This window comes from Schistocerca serialis, chromosome 1 (genome assembly GCF_023864345.2).
Source record: "Schistocerca serialis cubense isolate TAMUIC-IGC-003099 chromosome 1, iqSchSeri2.2, whole genome shotgun sequence".
Lineage (NCBI taxonomy): Eukaryota > Metazoa > Arthropoda > Insecta > Orthoptera > Acrididae > Schistocerca > Schistocerca serialis.
The window spans coordinates 26,167,367-26,190,623 of NC_064638.1; the positions used below are offsets into that span (position 1 = coordinate 26,167,367).

At 42.3% G+C, this 23,257-nt stretch overlaps 1 protein-coding gene across 2 annotated transcripts in view; it reads right to left on the reverse strand.

Annotated features, from left to right (window-relative positions):
• Window positions 1-23,257, reverse strand: part of LOC126460994 (methionine synthase reductase-like) — an 89,021-nt gene that overhangs the window by 23,608 nt on the left and 42,156 nt on the right. For both annotated transcript variants that reach the window (XR_007585945.1, XM_050095961.1), the window contains exons 5-7: window positions 21,215-21,317; window positions 21,019-21,127; window positions 20,833-20,929 (exon numbers count right to left, since the gene is read on the reverse strand). Coding sequence is in view for 1 of the 2 variants with exons in the window: in XM_050095961.1 (XP_049951918.1) it covers window positions 20,833-20,929; window positions 21,019-21,127; window positions 21,215-21,317 (309 nt within the window). In the remaining variant the exon portion in view is untranslated. The remainder of the gene's footprint in view (window positions 1-20,832; window positions 20,930-21,018; window positions 21,128-21,214; window positions 21,318-23,257) is intronic.

Here is a 23,257-nt window from a genome sequence, read left to right on the forward strand (position 1 = left end):
CCAGGACTAAAGCAAACCCTTATAACTTAAAATAAAAACCACTTTCACAAAGAAAACTGAGGATCAGTTTAACCATTCGTGAAACGTCTGCTAACATTAAAGACAAAGAATCTGTAAGGTTATACGTAGTACGAAGGGCCAAAAGATGGAGATATTCTACCAAGATATGGTTCCACAGCCACACTGTAGGGGTGTCTCATTATGGAAGAAAGAGCAATGGGCGAGCCTAGTATGATTAAGGCATAGACAGCATAAGACAGTGGGCTACTACTCCTGAGAGGAGTGAAAGAAAGACCACCAAACTGCAGTAGTCTCCTCGATTGCATGGATTTTATTACTGACAGCAGTAGTACACCAGATATCACTCCACTTTCGAGCAGCGAGAGATTTAATGTATATCTGCATATCTGCACCTGGAATCATGAAAGGAAATGAGAGGAAGTATCTGTCTCTCTAGCCAAATGGGCAGCCATTCATTCCCCAGGAGGCCCACATGATGGGACCCAGGGAAAGACAACTGAGCAGGCGGCATGGCCAAGAGCAGAGAGTAGGTGATGGATAACAGAGACCAAAGGTTGATGAGAGCAGCATCAGACTACAACCTGCAGGATGCTCACCAAGTTGGTACGTATTAAAATACTATGGAAGGAGGTCTCAGTAACAAAATGGAGGGCCCTGTTAATGGCTAGCAGCTCTGCTGTGAACACACTACATTTCTGCGGCAGTAAATGGTGTTCCATTCCAGTAGGAGACATAAAAGTGTATCCCGTCTTATCCATCATTTTAGAACCATCAGTGAAGAAGATTGTAGCACACTGGAACTCTTCAAGTGTGGAATATACAAGACACTGGACTATCGTAGGGGCAACAGAAACTTTAGGACCCTGGAATAAGTCGATCATAATCCGTGGTCCTGGCACCACCCATGCAGGGTGCGAGAGGAAATACACAGGGCACATTCCAGAGAGTGGAGATGGACATCCCGATGGGGGGAATTGAGATGCATTCCAACTGAAATCCCACCCCAGGGCAGGTATCAGGTGGAAGATATCCCTTGTTTGCAAAGAGGACGGAGTACAGGGAATGGTCACGAATCGTCAAATAGTGATTGTTTAACAAACCAGGAGTTGGCTCCGTTGTACATGTAGATGGGGAATCCCTGCTTCTGCGAGGAGACTGTCAACGAGACTAGTGCATGGAAGGAGCAACTGAGCCATAAGCCTGACAACAATAATCTAGTCTGTATAAAACCAGTGTGTGGTAAAAATCTAGAAGAGTAACATGGTCTGCACCCCAAGATGTGTGGGCCAGGAGGTAGAGAGCATTAAGCTTCTGCATGGAGGTAGTTTTCAGGTGGTGAATATGGGCACCCATGTCAGCTTTTTATCAAAAATAAGGCCCAAGAAAAGGGACTGTGCTACAATATCTAGGCTCTGGTTGCCTAAATAAAGTTCTGGATCAGGGTGCACTGTGGGCCAACAGCAGAAATGCATAACCCACATTTTGAAGTGAGAAATTGGGAGCCATGGGAAAGGGCCCATGCAGAGACCTGCCAGATGACGCCTTGGAGCTGGCAGATGCTACCAAGTGGGAGCTGCACCAGATGCAAAAAACCTTTGACATACAACACTGAGGTAACCACAGGCCCAACAGAGGTTGCAATTCCATTGATGGTGATGAGGAAGAGTGAGACATTTAACACAGAACCCTGGGGGATACTGTTCTCCTGGATCTGAGAGGTGCTGAGTGAAGCTCTGACTCCAGCCTGGAAGAGCAGTGGGAAAAAACTCGTGGATAAAAATCAGAAGGGGGCCATGAAAGTCCCAGTCACAGATGGTAACCAAAATGAGATGGCAGCAAGCCATGTCATATTCCATATGTGGGTCACAGTAGACTGTGACAAGGTGTCAGCATTTAGCAAAAACCTGTTCGATTGCTGTTTCCAACCTGAGTAAATCCTTCCTGGAAGCTACACTGATACAGCAACAAAAAGCCCAAGATTCGAGTGCCCATCATAAATGGCAGTTAACCATCCTCCTGTGCAGTTTACAAAGTAAGTTGGTCAAGAGAATGGGTCGGTAGCTATTGAGAGATGGTGGGTTCTTCCTGGGCTTAAGTATGGGGATAACTATGCTGTCTCACCATTGCGATGGGAAGATACCTGTGAGATAAATGTGGTTGAAGACACTGAGTAGATGTTGCCTCTGGGTAGGGTCCAAGTGTTGGATCATCTGATTGTGGATAGAATCCATGCCTGGGGCCAAGTCATGTGAAGAGGTAAGACCCTGCAAGAACTCTCATTCAGCGAAGGGTTCATCATAGGCTTCATCTTGGAGGGGGGATACTGAAACAGGGGGAGGATTCTTCAACTTGCCATTTCTGCCAGAGACAAATAGCAGGATAGGAAGAGGACAACAATACTTTTGCAGGGCCGAACCTGCAATGAAGCGGCATACATCCCCAGGGAGAAAACGTAGTGCTCACAGCATTACTTTTTACTCTGCTTAATAAGGTAGCAAGCCTTAGCACAAAGGCGTTTCAAAGCGATAAGGTTAGTCTTGAAGGGTGTCGTTTAAATCATTGCAGCACCTATTGGTCATCCTGGATATGGATTGCTACATCCTTGGTCCACCAAAGTCCCAGTTGATAATGAGGGGGAGGTGTGGATGGAGGCATAGTAGTGTCTGCAGCATGGAGAATAGTGTCAATGATGTCTTGCACAACTGTATCAATGCAATCTGAGAGAGAGGTGTGAAGTGCACAGCAAACTGGCTCTGTGGAATGCCCAACATGGGGGCCTGTCTGCCTGGCAGTGGCAGGGGAACAATAGAATCACTGGAAAGTGGTCACTGTCACCAAGATCATCACGGGGTGACGAATGTAGTGAAGCCATGAGAACAGGGGAGGATATCGTGAAATCGATGGCAGAAAAGGTGCCACGAGCAGAACTGAAGTGAGTAGGAGAACCGTTATTGAGGAGACACAAATCAAAGTATTTAATTATTTGGTCAATTAGAAGACCCCACCCACCGATGCGGCACTCCCCCTTGGGGGGTGGCGTGCAGTGAAGTCCGAGAGGAGGACATACGGGGTTGGAGTTGCTGTATTAAGGTTGGCAGTTCAACATAAGGAAGAGGCCTACTTGGAGAGAGGCAGACACTGCAAATAGTGATTGCGGGTCGTTCACACTTGTACCACTATTGCTTCCAGGTTGGTATGAACGGGGATCTAGACACTAATAACACCAGTGTGAACCAAAGTGCAGACCCCTCTAGATGCTACCTTAGGGCCAGCACGGTTTTGACAGAACGTGCAATAACCATGAAACATTGGGGAGTGGTCATCATGGAAATGCATTTCTTGAAGAGCAACACATAATTCAGAATAAGTGGAAACAAGTTGTTGTATTTCTGGTAGGTGACAGTAATATTCATTGCAGTTCCACTGGATTATTGTGTGGCGAGAGTTCAGGTTAGACATAAAGAAACCAAGGTGAGGTCACGTTACTGAGTAAGAGGTTATCACCGGTGAGGATGGGGTGACATTCATAAAAACTGGGTCTGATTCGGAGTGAGAAGGAGGGGGTGAACGTGCCTGGGATGCCGGGGAAGTCTTGTCCTTGGACTTGTGCTGCTTCTCCTTCTCCCTCAGAGGAAGGGAGGAGATGTTATCAGTGTGGGAAGAGGTGGCAGTGATGTCTGGATCGGACAGAAAGCGAGCGGCAGGAGCCTTCGAGAATGGGTCCCTCGTCCAGCCACAGGCTTTCTATCTTGAGAACACCGTGGAAGGAGCCCTGTCCCTGGCAGGAGCCAAAGAAGAGGATTTCTTGCCTGGCTGAGGAGGAGGGAGGAGAAGGAGGAGGAGTGGTTCCTTGAGAGGAAGGGACAGAAACTGCGGGGTGGAGGGGGGGGGGGGGGGCAGGAAAGGGAAGGCGGTACCACAGGGGAGGGAGAGAGGAAAGGGGGACAGATATGGAGTAAGGAAGAGATAGGTGGGGGAAGGATGTAACAGATGCAAAAGCAGAGGAAACCGACACTGGCTGGAGTCAGTAATACAGTTGACGAGTCTCAGAATAAGATAGACGATTCAGCAACTTATACCCTTGGATCTTCTTTCCTTTTTTGTCAGCTGTGTAATCTGGCGAGCATGGAGAGTGGAGGTCATGAAAGCACCTCATGGGTGGCAAGACGTGCAGCTTCACATCACATCTGTGGCACATAATCTTGACCTTCTCTGGGAGGGTACCTCCCTTGAAAGCTAGAATGAAGGTGCTGGTGTCAGTGCAACCCTTCTGCACACATCGAAATACATGAAGGCTGGGTCAGGTACAGATTAGCCCAGAGTTCCTCATCAGTTTGAAGGATGAGGTCCCTATGCTCTATGAAAAATCGCAACCTGGGCCATATTCAGACACTGGTGAGGGGCAACAGACACCGAGACATTGCCAAGACTATCATAAGCACAAAGAGCTGCACACTGGGTGACAGAGGAAGCTTTGATCGACAGGGAGCCCAACCATATCTTACTGAGAGACTCCACTTTGCCAAACTTGTCCTCAATTTTCTTCACAAAAAAACAACTCTGTGGTAGTCAATATGTCCCCGGCCGTCCTTGTACAGACCAGGTTGCGAGGAAAGCATTTCAACTCAAGACAGCAAGTCTGGTCCTCTTCCCAGGGTGCAGCCAGGGAAGGGAAGGTTGCAGGGTAATAACAAACAGTATTCAGTGACCCGGAATCACGAGAAGAGATGGCTATCTGAGAACGGCGATATTTTTGCAACTTGATACACTTAATGTGCCAAGCACCCACTCTGATCAGGGGCTCTCCCATCGAGTGCCACCCAGCCACAGCAAGGGCTGTCTGGCACAGCAGCTCCAATGCTCCAGGATGACAAAGTGGCCACTCCTTGGCATACATGGGGAGACAACTGCTCAGGTATCAGGAGTATGATCCCTGTGCTGTCAGGGCCCTCTGCCAGATGTTTACATAACAGTTCCACCACAGGGACTGGCTACATGTGCTTGTGACCTAGCGGGGCAGAGACAGGTTACACCAGGGAAGGAAGGGGGGAGAGGAATCAATGCTGTAGATGCTAGGAAGGGAGTTCTTCGCCAAATGGCTCACACTAAACACAGAAAATTTGTAAGTGGAGGTCAAACCCCAAGGGGGAGGGGGGGGGGGCAAAAATGGATTAAAGAAAACAGGCAAGCCAAATAGAACCACAAGGAATACAAGGGGCCAGGTGGATAGCCAAGTCGACATAAATAAGAACACTGAGAGAGGGGAAGGAGGGGGCAACAAGAAAGGAGCAAGGATGATGGGGGACGTGCACAGTGAAGGAAATGCAGCCCAGGAAAGAAGAATGGGCTGCAATAGCTTGGGGCCCCATGTGCACATACTCATGAAAGAACCATGAGCTCCCTGGCGGGATGTTTGTTTGGAGTGTACCCATGTATGGAAGTTAAAGGTGGACAATACACACTGCAGACATGAAGCATTTGAAATGTGGTGCTACAGAATAATGCTGAAGGTTCGATATCACGATTGGGTAACTAATGATTGCTACTCACCATAAAGATAACACACTGAGTTGCAAGACAGGCACAATGAAAAAGACAGTTACATATTTAGCTTTTGACCACAAACACAGATAACCACCATCTCCAGCAGCTCAGACCAGAATGCAAGTGTCATATAGAATGAAAGCAGCAATCTGGAAGGGGCGGGGAAGAGTAAGGGATCTATATCTACATGATTCTCTGCAATTTACAATTAAGTTCCTAGCAGAGATTTCATCAAGCTATTTATCTACCATTACTCTCTCGAATTGTATGCGGGAAAAACATGCACATAAATCTTATTGTCTGTGCTCTGATTTATTTTATCACAATGATCATCTCTCCCAATGTATGTTGGTGCCAAAAGAATATTTTTGCGACCTGAGAAGAAAACTGGTGCTTGAAAATTCCGAGAAGATCCTGCCGCAACAAAAAACACCTTTGTTTTATAGACTGCCACCCATATTCACGAATCAGACAAGTGTGGAGGTTCTTTTTAGCAGATCTGTTGCACTTTCCAGTTATTCTGCCAATAAATCACAGTCTTTGGTTTGCTTTACCCACCATGTGATCTTTTCACCATCAGTTATTCGTAATTGTTATCCCAAAGTTTTATCTGAATTTACAGCCTTTAGATTTGTGTGATTTATTGTGTAACCAAAATTAAGTGAATTTCTTTTCATATTCATGTGGATGACTTCACACTTTCCATTATTTAGAGTCAACTGCCATTTTTGCATCATACAAATATCTTGTGTAAATCACTTTGCAATTGGTTTTGATCATGATGACTTTACAAGATGGTAAATGACTGCATCATTTGTAAACAATCTGTGAGGGCTGCTCAGATTGTCTCCTATGTCCTCAAAGGAAAGCTAGGTATTATTTCTGTTTTACTTGATGACTTTCAAACAGTTACTATGAACTGTGACCTTTCTGATAGGAAGTCATGAGTCTAGTCACACAACTGAGGGAATACTCCACAGGCTCGAAATTTCATTAGTAGACACTTGTGAGGAACAGTGTCAAAAGCCTTCTGGAAATCTAAAAATATGGAAGCAATTTGACAGCCCCTGCTGACAGCACTCATTATTTCACGAGAAAAAAAGAGCTAGTTGTGTTTCACAAGAGCGATATTTTCTGAATCTGTGCCAACTATTCGTTTCCTTCAAGATAATTCATAAATTTCAAAAACAGTATATGTTCCAAAATTATACTGAAAATTGACATTAGTGGTATTGGCCTGTAATTCAGTGGATTATTCCTATTTCAAATGTGGTGCTACAGAAGAATGCTGAAGATTAGATGGGTAGATCACATAACTAATGAGGAGGTATTGAATAGAATTGGGGAGAAGAGGAGTTTGTGGGACAACTTGACTAGAAGAAGGGATTGGTTGGTAGGACATGTTCTGAGGCATCAAGGGATCACCAATTTGGTACTGGAGGGCAGCGTGGAGGGTAAAAACCGTAGAGGGAGACCAAGAGATGAATACACTAAGCAGATTCAGAAGGATGTAGGCTGCAGTAGGTACTGGGAGACGAAGAAGCTTGCACAGGATAGAGTAGCATGGAGAGCTGCATCAAACCAGTCTATGGACTGAAGACCACAACAACAACAACAACAACATTCCTATTTCCTTTCTAGTGTATTGATGTGACTTGTGCAATTTTGCACTCTCGACGTGAGTGGTTGTACGTGATTGCTAAGTAAGAAGTACTGTACCAGCATACTCTGAAACGAACGTGACTGGCATCCAATCGGGACCAAAGGCCTCACCTTTATTAAGAGATTTAAACTGCTGCACTAGACCGAGGATATCCACTTTTAAGTTACTCGTGTTAGCATTTGTTCTAGAATCGAATTCTGGAATATTCACTTCATCTTCTTTGGTGAAGGAGTTTCAGAACACCATGTTTAATATCTCTGCTTCAATAGCACTGTCATAAGTCACATTACCATTGTTATCATGAAGTAAAGGCATTGATTGCATCTCGCTGCTGGTGTACTTTACATATGACCAGAATCTCTTTGGGCTTTCTGTAAGATTTTGAGACAGAGTTTCATTGATGTTTGCACTAAATTTCAAGCTTCTGTAAAACTTCACCAATCTTGTGGATTTTGCATTCTTTTAAATTTGGCATGCTTTTTACTTTGTTGCTTCCACAACAGTGTTCTGACTTGTCTTGTGTACCATGGAGCATCAGTACCATGTCTTGTTAATTTATAAGTAGGAAAAGACAGATTGCTGTTTACCATAAAAAAGACACATCAAGTTGCAGGCGGGTACAATTAAAACACTTACATAAAGCTTTCGGCCACAGGCTTCATCAGTGAAACACACAAGCAGGCACACCTCAGGCACACGTGACTGCCAACTTAAGCATATCAGGCCAGATTGCAACTATCACATGGGCTGCAAGCAGCAATCTGGAGGTGGCACGGCAGGGGCAGGGGAAGGGGCAGTAACGTACGGGTGGGGAGAGAAAGAGACTAATGCTATCTGGTGGATTGTGCAGACACTAGACTGCCAACATGAACAGCACATGAGGTTGTGGGGCAGGGAGGTGAGGAAAAAAGGAGAGGAGTGGGGAAAGGCAGACGGCTGCAGATAAACAGGGTGGAAGATGAGGATGGGGAGGAGACAAGTACATCATCTACTCTCCACTCTCATGTTCCACCCTATTTAACTGCAGTCCTCTGCCAACAAATCCACTTGTCTTTCCCTGCTCCTCTCCGATTTTTGTTCCTTTATTCCCCCACCCCCTGTTCCATGACCTCCTGACACTGCACCTGTTGGCAATATTTTTTGTATGTCCATCCTTTTAGCAGGACATCTCTGGGACGACGGCCATTTACTATCGTGACAAAAAATAAAAACACCTGCAGCCATCCATATGATTTTATTTTCTTTTGTCACCACAGCCTGAAGATGAAGGAATGAAGCGTCAAAACTGGCAGCGACAAAATAAAATTAAAACATAAGGACAGCTGCACGTTTTTATTTTTTGTCACAATGTTGGCAATATAGTCCCTGCACACCCCACCAGACAGCGTTCACTTCTGTAATCACCCATACACTACTATCCCTTCCCCTGCTCTGCCACCTCCAGACTGCTGCTTGCATCCTACGTGATAGCTGCATTCCAGCCTGAGATGCTGGAGTTGGCAGTCGTGTGTGCTTGAGGTGTGTTCACTTATGTGTGTAAATGGTGTCTCTCGCTCTTTTGCTGACAAAGGGTGTGACCAAAAGATTTATGTCAGTGTCTTAATTGTGCCTGTCTGCATCTTGGATGTCTCCTTCACAGTAAGTACCAATCTGTCTTTTCCCACATTTTTGATATTCCCACCTAGAGTTTCCATTGTTTGATCTTATTAATTTATGTGTTGCATATCTACACTTACAGAGTCAGATTGGATAGAGTGTAAACTGTCTCTTAGAAATGCATAATGTGAATTTTTATCCACTTTTTACAATGATGTATTTTGTCTTTATTTCTGGTTGGTTTTGATGTCACAGTATTCAATCTAGCTACAACTGCCTTGTGATCACTAATCCCTCTCTCCACCATGATGCTCCCTATTTGTTCCAGATTATTTGTTGCAAAGACGTCAAGTGTCTTTTCACAGTCATGTCCAGGATGGCAGCCAGTCAAGGAATATTTTAGGGAATTAGTTTAAAAAATGTATTTCAAAGGCCCAGTGGAATCTTTACAAGTTTTCTCCCACAGTAATTCATGCCTTGTCTATGTGACACAAGTCACTTGCTTTTCACAACCGAGGCAGTTCTGTCCAGATAAAGCTGATGAAAGGAGATGCCCTGAAACCTCTGCTGAAACTGCTAGTGAATTCGCGCCACTGGTTTTAGCCAATAGCGTGCATGGGATACTGATCACGTGTGTGCATGCTGGAGTCTTCTGCAGTGCCTAACACAGTTGCTTCTCTCTCTTGGAATCCAGACTTCGAGCAGAACAGACGTCTTCTTGGAAGGCAGAGCCTCTGGCTCTGCTCTTCACGACCGCCCACCAACATAAGTCAACATGAACTGCTTCCCCGTCCGTTGCCCATTTTAATTAATTGTTCAACCTCCTAGACTGGCCTAAACAAACCTGCTAACTTCTGACCCTAGGCACACCCTTTGTACTCCGTATATTGAAATATATCCTCTTTATTGTACTTAATTTCCTGTTTTCTCATTTAACAGCAGCTCTGGATGCCCACTATCAAATCCTGACCACTCCACCTCCTGCATACTGCCGCCACGAGGCATATTTAACGACCTTCTTCACCCTTCCCTGCCATTTTATACATTACCATTGCTGTCAGACGTTTCTCTCCCCATCCCCAAACCACATACTCTTTTACAAGTGGTGTCGGAAGTGGGATGTAACAATTATATCCCCCTTCCTGGCATGAACTGCTTTACAATTGGAGTCAGGAGTGGGATGTTAGCATCCGTATAACTTCACATTGTTTGCAGAAGTCCCTCATAAACTTCCCCTAACTTTACAATCATTTACACTTTAAGTGGACTCCTGAACTAATTGCTCAAAATAATTTTCTGAGAAAGCATTCAATACAATTTCTGACGATGTTTTATGCCTATCACCAGCTTTAAACATGTATTTTGGCAACATATCGAGGGTACACTGAAGTCACCACCAATTGCATGAGTTAGGTACCTATTTGAAATCAGTTCAGGAAAGTATCCCTTTCCCTGGCTAGAACCCAGCTCCACATCCTATTTCTTAAATGCAGCCTAAACCATGGAATGCCCCCTTCCCCCCAACAGCCTAACCATAAAAATTTTTTTCACTGGATCCCACCCTTCCTTTTGCAAAGATCTTCACGTTTCCAGATTCTGTTAGTCTCTGGTCCTCACAAACTTGGTACTGCAAAAACACATCTCTGTGCCACAGGCATCCCAGAAATGTCTCTGCTCCCTCCACACATACTGCCACTGTACAATCCTTGCTATATCGTCAAATCTCTGAAACTGAATCCCTTGCTCTCTGGCAACTGGAGGAACATTCCAAACACCACCTCCATGAGTTATCCAACCTGCTTACAACCTACTACTGCCTTGGGGCACCACTATCCATATTCAACCTAACCAGTGTTCCTCCTCGGCAACCCCTCACAGCACCTAACTGACCTTTTCAACTTGCCTCATCCTCCAAACTTCCCTGACAACACTCCACCAAAACCAGAGCTGAAATGTTCATCTAACACTATTGTTAACCTTTCCACAAAAGCACTCAGCCCAACAGAAGTTCCTGTCCCATCCAAACGCCTCACCTTTAGTCCTATACACAAATTTAACCATGTTGGACTTGTCAATGACCTACTCCCCTCCTCCTGATCCCTGCAATAGAAACAATTCTTTGCCACCAGTCCCTCCAACCAAAGCTAACATAATCCCAATAATGAATACTGACTTTCATAGTTCATCCTCCCCTCCTCCCGCATAAATTGCCCCTGGACACCTTCCAGGAAGTTCTTACCTCCAACTTGGTCTCAGAATTCTTTCCCAGGTCCCTTCCTCATAACATCAGCCTTTCAGTAAAAGAAGGGCAGCCAAACAAAATCTCAAAGCAAATCCTGACCTAATCACTCTACCTGCAGATACAGGTTGGCCAAAGGTCCCTGCCAATTATCTGAATCCTCCTCCTATAAACTGTTCAAACTGATCCCATCCCAGAAGTTCAATATAACCTCCAATCCCTGTTTAATGCTTACGGCCTTCCCAGGACCTCTCCCCTGAATCCATTTCCCTCCTCACCTCAATGTCACCCCACACACCCACATTCTACATATTCCCCAAAATCCATAAACCCAACAATTCTGGGTGACCCAATGTAACTGATTACTGTGCCCACACTGAAAGAATTTCAACACTCATTGACCAACACCTCCAACCAACTGCCCATAATGTCAAAGATACTAATCACTTCCTTCACCCATTCTCCACCATCCCCACCACTTTACCTCCTGGATCTGTACTGGTCACTGTTGATGCCACCTCCTTGTAAACCAACAACCATCATCCTCACAACCTTACTGCTATTGAACACGACCTTTCCCAACGTCCTCCAAACCCACTACTTCATTCTTCATACACATTACTAACTCTATCATTCACCCACAACTACTTTTCCTTTGAAAGGCAGATATGCAAACAAATCTGTGACACCCACATGGCACCCTTCTATGCCAACCTTTCATGGGCCACTTAGAGGAGACCATCCTAGTCTCCCAAAACTCCAAACCCCTGATGATATCTTCATGATCTGTCCACAACAAACCCACGAACAGTACCTACATTTTGATTAGTGGCATCTCTTCCTCTCCAAAAAATCCCTCCCATACAGCCTTGCCACCTGGGGATGGCATATCTGCAGTGACAAGAACTCCCTTTCCCAGTATGCTAAAGGTCTCACCAAGCCTTCATAGATACGCACTATCCCCTGGACCTAGTCTCCAAGCTAGTCTACAAACATATTTCCTGTGTCATTTCCCCACAAGCCCCTATGTGACAGTTGCATTCCGATCCAAGCTGCCAGAGATGACAATCGTGTTCATGACCTGTGCTTGAATGAATGAATGAATGAATGAATGAATGAATGAATAGATGCATGTTTTCTTCTCTGAAGAAGGCTTTGACTGAAATGTCTTTACGTTGTTCCTGTCTGCCACTCAATATGTCATCTTAACACTGACAGAGTGTATACATGGACAAGGAAAAAAAATTCCCATATTATTCCGATTTCCCAGTTAAAAATACATTTTCTTCTGGGTAAAAATACACTTTCTCCATGTTAAGTGACAGTATACTTTCCTTCGGAACTGTAAAAGCTGTCAGTCCTTTGAATGGCTATGGTTTTATACACCAGCGCGGAATTTCCCAGTACTTTAGAAAACGAAACAGAAGGGGGGGGGGGGGGGAGGGGGGATAGGAGAACATATTTTGGAAAGATCTTAGATGTGTAGCAACATGTATGCTACATATTTTCGTATTACAAAAGTATAATTGCGAATTCCACCAAATACCGCATGTTACTTTCCAAAGCATTGAAATTGAGATTGAAATGCGCTCTTGTAAGCATCACAGCTCATGTCACATGATCTCGTCAGCCGATGACAGCGGATATTCAGAGTATAGGATATGTGATGTAGTCAGCCAATTGCAACCACTGTTAAGTAGCGCGAACACACAAATTAGAAGAGTTAATGGTTTAAATTAATATACATAGTGTTGCTACAAGAAAAGCAATGCTTCCACATACAATATTGGTCTCTAAGATTTGTGGGGACGTAGAGCCACCGGCTCATCTCCCAATAATATCACTACCCTACCGCAGCGAGAACAATCGTAACTTTGCCAGATCAGTTCTCTGCAGAACGCGCTCTATACTACACGTATTGTGTACATTCTGCGAGAGTAAAAGTATTCATAGTAATTGACGGAAGTGCAAGTGATTATTTATGGTCGTAATTACCACACCCACTCTCCACTACCTACAGATTAATAAGCTGCAAGAGCTAAGCTTTCACATTTAATGTTGCTTTTTTCCTAGTGTTACGCTTTAAGATACATTGTACATAGTTCATCTTACGCAAAAGGAAATTTACTTTGAAAGTAAAGCCTAGTTTACAAGACACTAGATTGCAGGCAACTGCACTACTGGCCACTGCAAATGCTCGCCGCGTGTTTGTCCGACTCGTTGGTGAAATTAAACACTTTTGGTGTGTTCCAACTTCAGCGACACTAGTTACAAGAGTTTTGAGGCTACATGTGTTCATAGTGTGTGGACAAACTGAATTATGAAGTGGGGAACGGAAAATAATGTTCACTTCTTGGATATATATGCTTTGCATAGGTGTTTGTGGGACTTCACTGATGCTGATTACATAAATAAGCAGCATATTGCTGCTCCTGAGACCGTCATGTGCGATCAGAACACAAATGGTTTGACAATATCTGAGCTGCAGGGCAAAATTTATTGAATTAGGAGCATATATACAATTGAACAAACAAAAATACAAGCAAGTAGAATTCTGGCTGTGGAAATGTTCTCCTCTACAAGACTAAAATTTCATCGTTAGAGTTGACCGACTCTTTTTTAAGGAATATTGTTGACAGGAGGTAAGGGTACACAAATCAAGAAGCTGTGTTCTTTATTCAATATTCAATATAATAGAGGGAAACATTCCACGCGGGAAAAATATATTTAAAAACAAAGATGATGTGACTTACCATACGAAAGCGCTGGCAGGTCGATAGAAACACAGACAGACACATACATACACACAAAATTCAAGCTTTCGCAACAAACTGTTGCCTCATCAGGAAAGAGGGAAGGAGAGGGAAAGACGAAACGAAGTGGGTTTTAAGGGAGAGGGTAAGGAGTCATTCCAATCCCGGGAGCGGAAAGACTTACCTTAGGGGGAAAAAAGGACGGGTATACACTCGCACACACACACATATCCATCCACACATATACAGACACAAGCTGACATATTTAAAGACCAAATATGTCTGCTTGTGTCTGTATATGTGTGGATGGATATGTGTGTGTGTGCGAGTGTATACCCGTCCTTTTTTCCCCCTAAGGTAAGTCTTTCCGCTCTTTCCGCTCCCGGGATTGGAATGACTCCTTACCCTCTCCCTTAAAACCCACTTCCTTTCGTCTTTCCCTCTCCTTCCCTCTTTCCTGATGAGGCAACAGTTTGTTGCGAAAGCTTGAATTTTGTGTGTATGTATGTGTCTGTCTGTGTTTCTATCGACCTGCCAGCGCTTTCGTATGGTAAGTCACATCATCTTTGTTTTTAAATATATTATTCAATATTCATCTATTTAAAATGTCACAGCAGTGCTCTCCATTCACATTTGTCTGAATTTTGAAATAATGCAACTGTACAGATCTATCTCCAAGACAGTAGTTTGCAAACTATTCTGTAAAAATGCGGCCTGCTTTGAGTAACTGTTAATTTTAATAATTCTTAGTTAATGTTAATAATTATTGGTGTTAATGAAAAGACATCATCACGGACGAAAACTGCATCTTCTAGCATGCCGAGTGTTCTTGATTGTAATGCACGCAATGTGATATGTAATTTCAGTTCTGACAGTGCTTCGTGTATTACAGTATTTTTTCCTTATCGCACAATTAACTCTATTTAGAAGAAACGTGAACAGTTCTGGTGACATTCTAAGATAATTAAAAGAACTTCTTGGATCTCCCATTATAAATTATTGTAGCAAGTTTGCTGAGCAACCGAGCTGACATCTTTTCTTCATCCAGTCACCAATCGAAACACATTTCTTATTTTTTTTCTTATGTAGCGATTCCACACAACAAGCTTTAACTCCATCACAACTTGTGCGGCATGCAGCTGCCAAAACTTTCATTTCAGACATGACTCAGGAACCCACAAAACGACAAAACTGAAGTGTATACTGGTGTTGCCAGCCTATATGAAACCATTTGCACGCAACTCGTTCCACGCAACGAGTGGCGCAACCCAATGTCGTCTTATAAATGCTTTTCAGACCACCATTTGCAATATTTTCCTGTGACCTGTTAGAAATAGGTTCATTTCAGCAGTTGGCAGAAAGCTCCAGATGACAGGCGTCAACGTGCTCGTGCAGCTACCATGATGCAGCAAGCCTGCATGTTGGTACGTTAAAGATCTTACATTACGTCCTAAAAGAAACAAGACATCAGAGGGTACTCCAAGAGCATCGCAATTTTGTGAACCATACTAAAATGCATAATTCGGCTTATAGTGCACATTTGCATGTCCAGATTCCCAATGAAGTAGGCCTCGACCTGACATTAAGCTTTTCAGTGTGGTTTTCGGGATGTAAATTTTTTTGGAGTACCAGTACTGTATTATCTCATGTTTGGTTATTATGTCATACTGAACATGAGCTAGAAGATGAAAAGGTGCACTTGAAATGTAGTGAACAGTTGAAACTAGCCAATAGCATGGAATTAAACACTTCGTTTCAAATAATTGACTGCCTCGGCACAAAAGATTAATAAAAGCCAAATTTCTTCAGAAAACCGACAAAAATAACTTAATTGTTCTGCAAGGTGATTAACGTGTGACTGTCAGAAAGGTGGAAATAAAATAAGATCTGAAAGTAATATTATTTTAGCCCTTCATAATTATATGGATGTATTTCATTTTCATTTGACGTGAGAGTAGTAAACGAAGAGAAAACAGCAAAATCACTAAACGTAAACACAGGTCATGTGGAGACTACCCATCTCCCCACTAGAATTCAGACTGCACTGTGCATCCCCCCAAATTGTTTGAGATAGGACGCCAAAAATTTAAAAAAACTGACTTTTCAAAAAATGTTCATAATTTTGTAGCGCACATCTTTCTGAACAGTCTGATACATAAAGCAAAAATGTTTGAGAAAATGTAAGACGTTATTTGGTCTCAAGTGTGCCAAAGTGGAGTGCCACGCCTCTTCACATAGCATTCTTCTATCATATGTCACTGTATTTCACTCTTGGAATTCAAATGTGAATATTTTCTAATGGATGCCATCAAATTATATTCACGAGAGTGGAAACTGAAATGTCCTGTGGAGGCTCTCCTGTTCTCAATCGGTCCATTTGACATCCTGCCCCTCTTAAAAAAAACAACTCGCAATTAATACTGGATGGGATTATTTGTAACTGGGAGAACAAGAACTCTTCAGAAAATTTGCACTCTTTATTGCCTATTCGCTAATAACTTGCTATTTTGTGTGACATAGAATTAAATATGGGATACATAAAACCATAAAGACAAGAGACAAGCAAGGTAGTACACATTTGTTCAATCCTTAGGTCCTAGCATTTTTTCCTCTCTAATCTTGCTACAGCTTTACATGGCGCGCATTCCTTTCTGTGAAAGAATCTACTACTTCATCAAAGTTCGTCTAACATTTTGCTACACAAAAAATCGAAATGTCGTTGTCTAATATTGAAAAAGCTGTTAATACAAATAGTACCCAAGGCTGGTGTGGTTTCTCGATCTGATTACGTCTGTCTGCTAGATGAAACTACATAGGCCTGTCTAATATTGCAGCAATTGTAACACACACCAAATAAATGAGACTGTTTTGCCACAAATGGTCATTTTTGTAGCATGACAGAATATAATTCATAATGTTTATATTCGTATTATTCTTATGGTGAAGAGAATACTGCATGTGATTCACAATTCATGACAGTTCCTATCAGCAACCATCTCTTCTCATAGGTAGGTAGGAAAAAAATCAGAACGTAATATAAGTGCCTATTAGGCCTGCAAAAGGCAAAAAACTTTATGTTAGGAAATAGTTTCACATTTCATTCATATGCTCCAGCTTCTCAAGCATGAGATCGAAAAGTAGTAGTACAAAATTTCTGTGTAAATTTGGAATCGTCACGTTCTTCCATAATTTGTGTGATGTGCCCATTTCTTCTCCTTCCTCTTTCTAACAATTTTGTTATTACTAATTTTGTAACTATTCCTGTCAGTGTCAAGACTCATTCTCTGTTAACTTCACCAACCCTGCCACAATCACCGATTTACCGTATTTACTCGAATCTAAGCCGCACTTTTTTTTCCAGTTTTTGTAATCCTAAAACCGCCTGCGGCTTAGAATCGAGTGCAAAGTAGGCGGAAATTCTGAAAAATATTGGTAGGTGCCGCCACAACTAACTTCTGCCGTCGAATATATGTAGCGCTACACAGGCATGCTTTGCAGGCACAAAGATAAATACTGGCGCCAAAACCTCTGCGTCAGAAAATAAATTTAAAAAAAGGGTGGAAGACAAGCTTTTTTCACCGCCCCGAGTTTCGACCACTGCATTTTTATACATTATCCAACAAAATAAATTCAAATTCCGTATTGTTCATCTTCGAATGTAGCAGCATTTCAAAGTACTACTAAAATCCGACTGGCAAGACTGTTTGGGATGTTTGTCAATATGGCCAACTCTAAGTTCTGATTTTTTTCCTACCTAACTATGAGAAGAGATGGTTGCTGATAGGAACTGTCATGAATTGTGAATCACATGCAGTATTCTCTTCACCATAAGAATAATATGAATATAAACATTTTGCCATGTATTCTTTCGTGTTTGCTGCTATCTCATTTAAATCCTGTCTGCCTAATAAACTACGAAACTAGTGAGACAACAGCAAACGCGGAAGAATAAACATATCATATCATGTCATGTTTATATTCGTATTATTCTTATGCCTTACAGTGACACAGTCAGAAATGAAGCACGGCAATTGACTAGAATTGTAAATCTAAGATGACTCTAATTTCTGTACAGAATGTAATCTACTAAAGAGGCGTCTGCAAAGATTTTCAAACGAAGAAAAATTTTCGATAAACTCTCGTTGTGAGCATCTTCTGTCATATGCAGTCTATTATTTGCTCCTTGTTGATCTTTATCAAAGAAAGCAACAGTATAAGTAACAACAAATAGCAGTCTCTTGCCATTGTTTTGCTAGTGGGACAATTTCTCTCTCTCTCTTTTTTTTTTTTTTATTGTAAGCGGCGGTAGCGCACACAAGAGCAAGGCATGCCGCGAGCAGCGACAGGTAGTAAACATTCATTATCGGAATGCGACAAACAATGCGTGACACATTAAAATAATGCAGTTTTATTTTAGAGTGACATAAACACCTATAACAAAGAGAATGGCTCTTATCAGATGAAAGAAAAATAAGCAATCAGTTCAAACCAGACGAAGTACACGAAAAAGGAAGGGTACCCTTATAAATACAGACAGAGAGCCTGACGCATAGCAGTGGCTACCTGGTAAAGCGTAACTGCTAAGCTTACGACTCGAACCAAACTACTGCAGCTGTATCGTCACTCATTCAACCTAAATTGTGTCTCATATTACAGTGGACCAACTTTGTTTCGATTTGGAGATGCGGCCTAATTTTTTTCTCTCCCCTTGAATTTCGAGTCTCAAATTTCAGGTGCGGCTTAGATTCGGGAAATTTTTTTTCCTTGATTTCGAGTCTTATTTTTCAGGTGCGGCTTAGATTCGCGTAAATACGGTAGTTATCCTGTTTTTATTCTCCAGTTAGGCTTTATTACGTGTTCGTACAACGCGTTTCCCTTGCTACTCCCAGAACTGAACTTAAGTGGGTGTTAGTCAGGGACTGTACAACTGGCCCTTCCTAGTGTAGCGATCTGGCGAAAACTTTTCTGTCAAAATTTCATTTTCTTGGAGACACCGAGAAGATAATACATATTGGTTAAAAACAGTCACGGTTGCAATTTCAGTTTTTTATTTTTCAACGACGCGTTTTGCCTTATTTAGGCATCTTCAGGTTATCTTTTCTAGATGGACGCGAGACGCACCAAGATCTGCATAGCGCATTCCCGTTCACAGGAGTGAGTAACAGAGTAAGGTGGGGGCTCGGGTGGAAAGCATAACCAGTACTGCTAAGCACTGGTTTGCTGTGTGCCACACATGGATCGGAAGAAGGTAATAGGTGATCTTTCTTATCTGTTATTCCTGTTTGTCACTTACTTCCACTCTGGTAGTCCAAATCTATGGATTTCGCTAGTAATTATAACAAAACTGATCATTTGCAAACCCAGTCAACCCCATAACAAACAGCGATTGGCATTCACCTGTTCGGCTTCACTCCGTTCAGCTTGTACAGCCCCGACCCCTTTTTGTCTGCAGGAAAGTTTATTTCTATATGCGACCGGGATTCCTCTGACAGAGACATCACGCACACCATGCACCTCTACAAAAATCAACTTATGATTTATTCGGAAATCAACAAGGAATGTGTTCAAAAATGTTAAAAAACCACAACATGGATGCGTTTCAAAATCATATGAATAATCGCTAGATCAACGTGCGCTGGATGCTATGTGCTTTGTGAAACAAGGATTTTTTCCTCAAGAATACGAATTTGCCCCCCCCCCCCTCCCTCGTGAAACTGCTGCCCGGGGCACACTGGTCTCCCCCCCCCCCCCCCCCCCACACACACACAGATTTGGGCCTGCTGCACATGCGTGAATCTGGCACCTTGCCCGCACCAGTAAAATTTTCCATGTAGCCTCTGGCTACTTGCTGCTACTGCTTGTACAGCTAACAGCCACAAACTTGTAGCCAGAAGCAGGATTCAATTGCGCATGTGCGTGAGCCCACTTGCAGCTGCTCGAACAAATTTAATGTAAATAGTTATGACGTCATGCTCATAGGCGGCAATTTGTTGTTATGAAGCATTGCATAGTCTTCCCAAAGCCTTCAACACATTTTGCTGTTGGCAGACGCTTGTACGAGCACTGTGTTTTGTTATTCGTGGCGCATTTCCTTTGCAGCTGAAATTTTATTTTCGTTTTTTTTTTATCTTGTTCATGTTTTATTGCTGCAGTATTATTCTGCTGCAGCAGGATACAGTAATATCCTTTGTTAGACTATCAGTTCTTACCAGCCAAAACTACAAAAATGTAACTGAAAACTAAAACAATGAAAAATTCCCGGAATTGTAAAAAATTACTGGGTTTTTCCCGGTTTTCTCCCGGACGAAAAAATTCCCCAGTTTTTCCCGGATCTCCCAGTTGTTCCGGGTCGCATACACCCTGACTGAGTACCAATCTATCTTTTCCTTATATTGTTGTGTAATAGTGGAAGATTGGTCAGACAATGCAAAAGTCAAAACAGGTCCAAATACAGTCATAAATAAATGTATACTAGAGTCATATATTTGTCTTGCGTGAACTCAAGATGGGGGATGGGCTGGGGTATCAACTGTACTCGTATCAGTGTGTGCTCAAGGAGGGAAATAGAGAAAATCATCTACAATTCAACTGAAAATAAAGGCAGCATCGCAAACATGGGAATGCAAAGTCATTGCCTCTAAAGCTAAAAGACTGACCCCTATTATTCTTCACCTTGTTCGTCTGTCCCTGAAATTATTAAAAAAAAAAAAAAAAAAAAAAAAAAAAAAAGGTATGTAGCTGGCAGAGATTTACAAGAGGTTCTTCACCACGTCCTCATATCCACTTAGCTGTCCAGCAAGACTTGTGTTGAGTCTTTGTGGCTTTCAGGCTTCTTGTCTCTGCTGTAGCTATTCTATTTGTGACAATTGCAAGCAGGAGCTTCTCTTTTGTGAGATGTGATGTTAAAATAAATATGATTCTTCACTGGGGTACAGCAGAAAGCAATTCTTCATTTGTGGTGCAAACTTACAAGTACAGCAGCGGCAAGGTTCTCGACTGAGAACATCTGCATTTACCTGAACATATTTTGGACTAGTTTCATCACTTTCACGGGAAAACGAAACAAATAAGCGTGACAGGATCTGTTTCTCCACAAACTGCTGAAGTACTGACCTGAAAGTTTAAAACAGAGAATTAATAAATATGCTCCTCCTGGTCTTTAAACTGCACTAGAAACTCCAGAATTTTTTATTTGCACATACCTATAAATAAAATCTCGTGAAGAATAGCGACAACCAAAAAATAGCCAGATTGTGCCGAGTTTCTTATTTTGAAACTTTAACTGTTCAGTTTCTCTTTGTTGGAGAAACCCTGAAAAAATAAATAAGCAAAATTGATTTTTTTAGTTGTACGAAAGATCAAAAAACTTTAAAGATGAATTAAACATATTTAACTTACCAATAAATGGAGCAATTCCAGTTCCAGGACCAATAAGTATCAGTGGTTTCTCATGACAATGAGGCATGCGAAAATTGCTCGCCTTCCTAAAATACACTGGAATCTAATAAAGAACATAGCTGTTACTTTCACAACATTAAAGAGTAGTTACGATTTTGAATAATTTTAACAATCTCTCTCTCTCTCTCTCTCTCTCTCACACACACACACACACACACACACACACACACAGACACACACACACACTCTACTGCAAGGAGGACATATCGAAGACAAGAACTATTGATATACTACATACTTTGCAAAACTCAACTGTAGTGACAACTTGGGAAATTTGATAAATGCATAATTTAGTGGTATACTATAACAGCAGTGATAAACCAATTATGATTAATCAGACAAATTTTGAACTAACTGATCTTTTTTCCGTGTCTAAACCACATGACCAAGATAAAGCCCCCATTCTCTGATGTCGTGCAGGTTTCTTCATAATTGTGACTATATTGTAAGCTTATCATATCTCATTTCTAAAGGACATCGCACAAAATATATTGTAATATCAATTATTATTTATTACACTACCTACCTCAGCACTGGTCTCCCATCTAGAGGATTTACAAACATTATTCTACTTTTATGAGAAGAAAGATATATTGAAGACAAGAAATATAGATTATTACATATTTTACAAAACTCGACTGTAGAGAGAATGCTTTAAAGAACTGTGAGGTGTGTGTCATTTATTTTTATCATAAAACATTTTGGTGAGGGGTACAGCAAACACAAGCATGCACCAGGAAATCAATAAATATATGGTAGACAATTTTAAATCACACAGAATTATTACCCCATATTGAAACTAAACATTATTGTTATCCAGGCCACTATTCATCACAAAGGATTTTATGACTAGAGCTATGTGAAATTAGCAAACAAAATTTGAAAGTTTAGAATTTTAATATTTCAATTTAGCATTTCTGTTTTTCATGTGTGTGTATACACTACTGGCCATTAAAATTTCTACACCAAGAAGAAAATTCAGATGATAAACGGGTATTCATTGGACAAATATATTATACTACAACTGACATGTGATTACATTTTCACGCAATTTGGGTGCATGGATCCTGAGAAATCAGTACCCAGAACAACCACCTCTGGCCGTAATAACGGCCTTGATATGCCTGGGCATTGAGTCAAACAGAGCTTGAATGGCACATACAGGTACAGCTGCCCATACATCTTCAACACGATACCATAGTTCATCAAGAGTAGTGACTGGCATATTGTGACGAGCCAGTTGCTCAGCCACCATTGACCAGATGTTTACAGTTGGTGAGAGATCTGGAGAATGTGCTGGCCAGGGCAGCAGTCGAACATTTTCTGTATCCAAAAAGGTCCGTACAGGACCTGCAACATGCGGTTGTGCATAATCTGGTTGAAACGTAGGGTTTCGCAGGGATCGAATGAAGGGTAGAGCCACGGGTCGTAACCCATCTGAAATGTAATGACCACTGTTCAATGCGAACAAAAGGTGACCAAGATGTGTAACCAATGGCACCCCATACCATCACGCCAGGTGATACATCACTATGGCAATGACGAATACACGCTTCCAATGTGCGTTCACCGCGATGTCGCCAATTATGGATGCGACCATCACGATGCTGTAAACAGAACCTGGATTTATCCGAAAAAATGACGTTTTGCCATTCTTGCACCCACGTTCGCCGTTGAGTACACCATCACAGGTGCTCCTGTCTGCGATGCAGCGTCAAGGGTAACCGCAGCCATGGTTTCCAAGCTGATAGTCCATGCTGCTGCAAACGTCATCGAACTGTTTGTGCAGATGGTTGTTGTCTTGCAAACATCCCCATCTGTTGACTCAGGGATCGAGACGTGGCTGCACAATCCGTTACAGCCATGTGGATAAGATGCCTGTCTTCTTGACTGCTAGTGATACAAGGCCATTGGGATCCAGCACGGCCTTCCGTATTACCCTCCTGAACCCACCGATTCCATATTCTGCTAAGAGTCATTGGA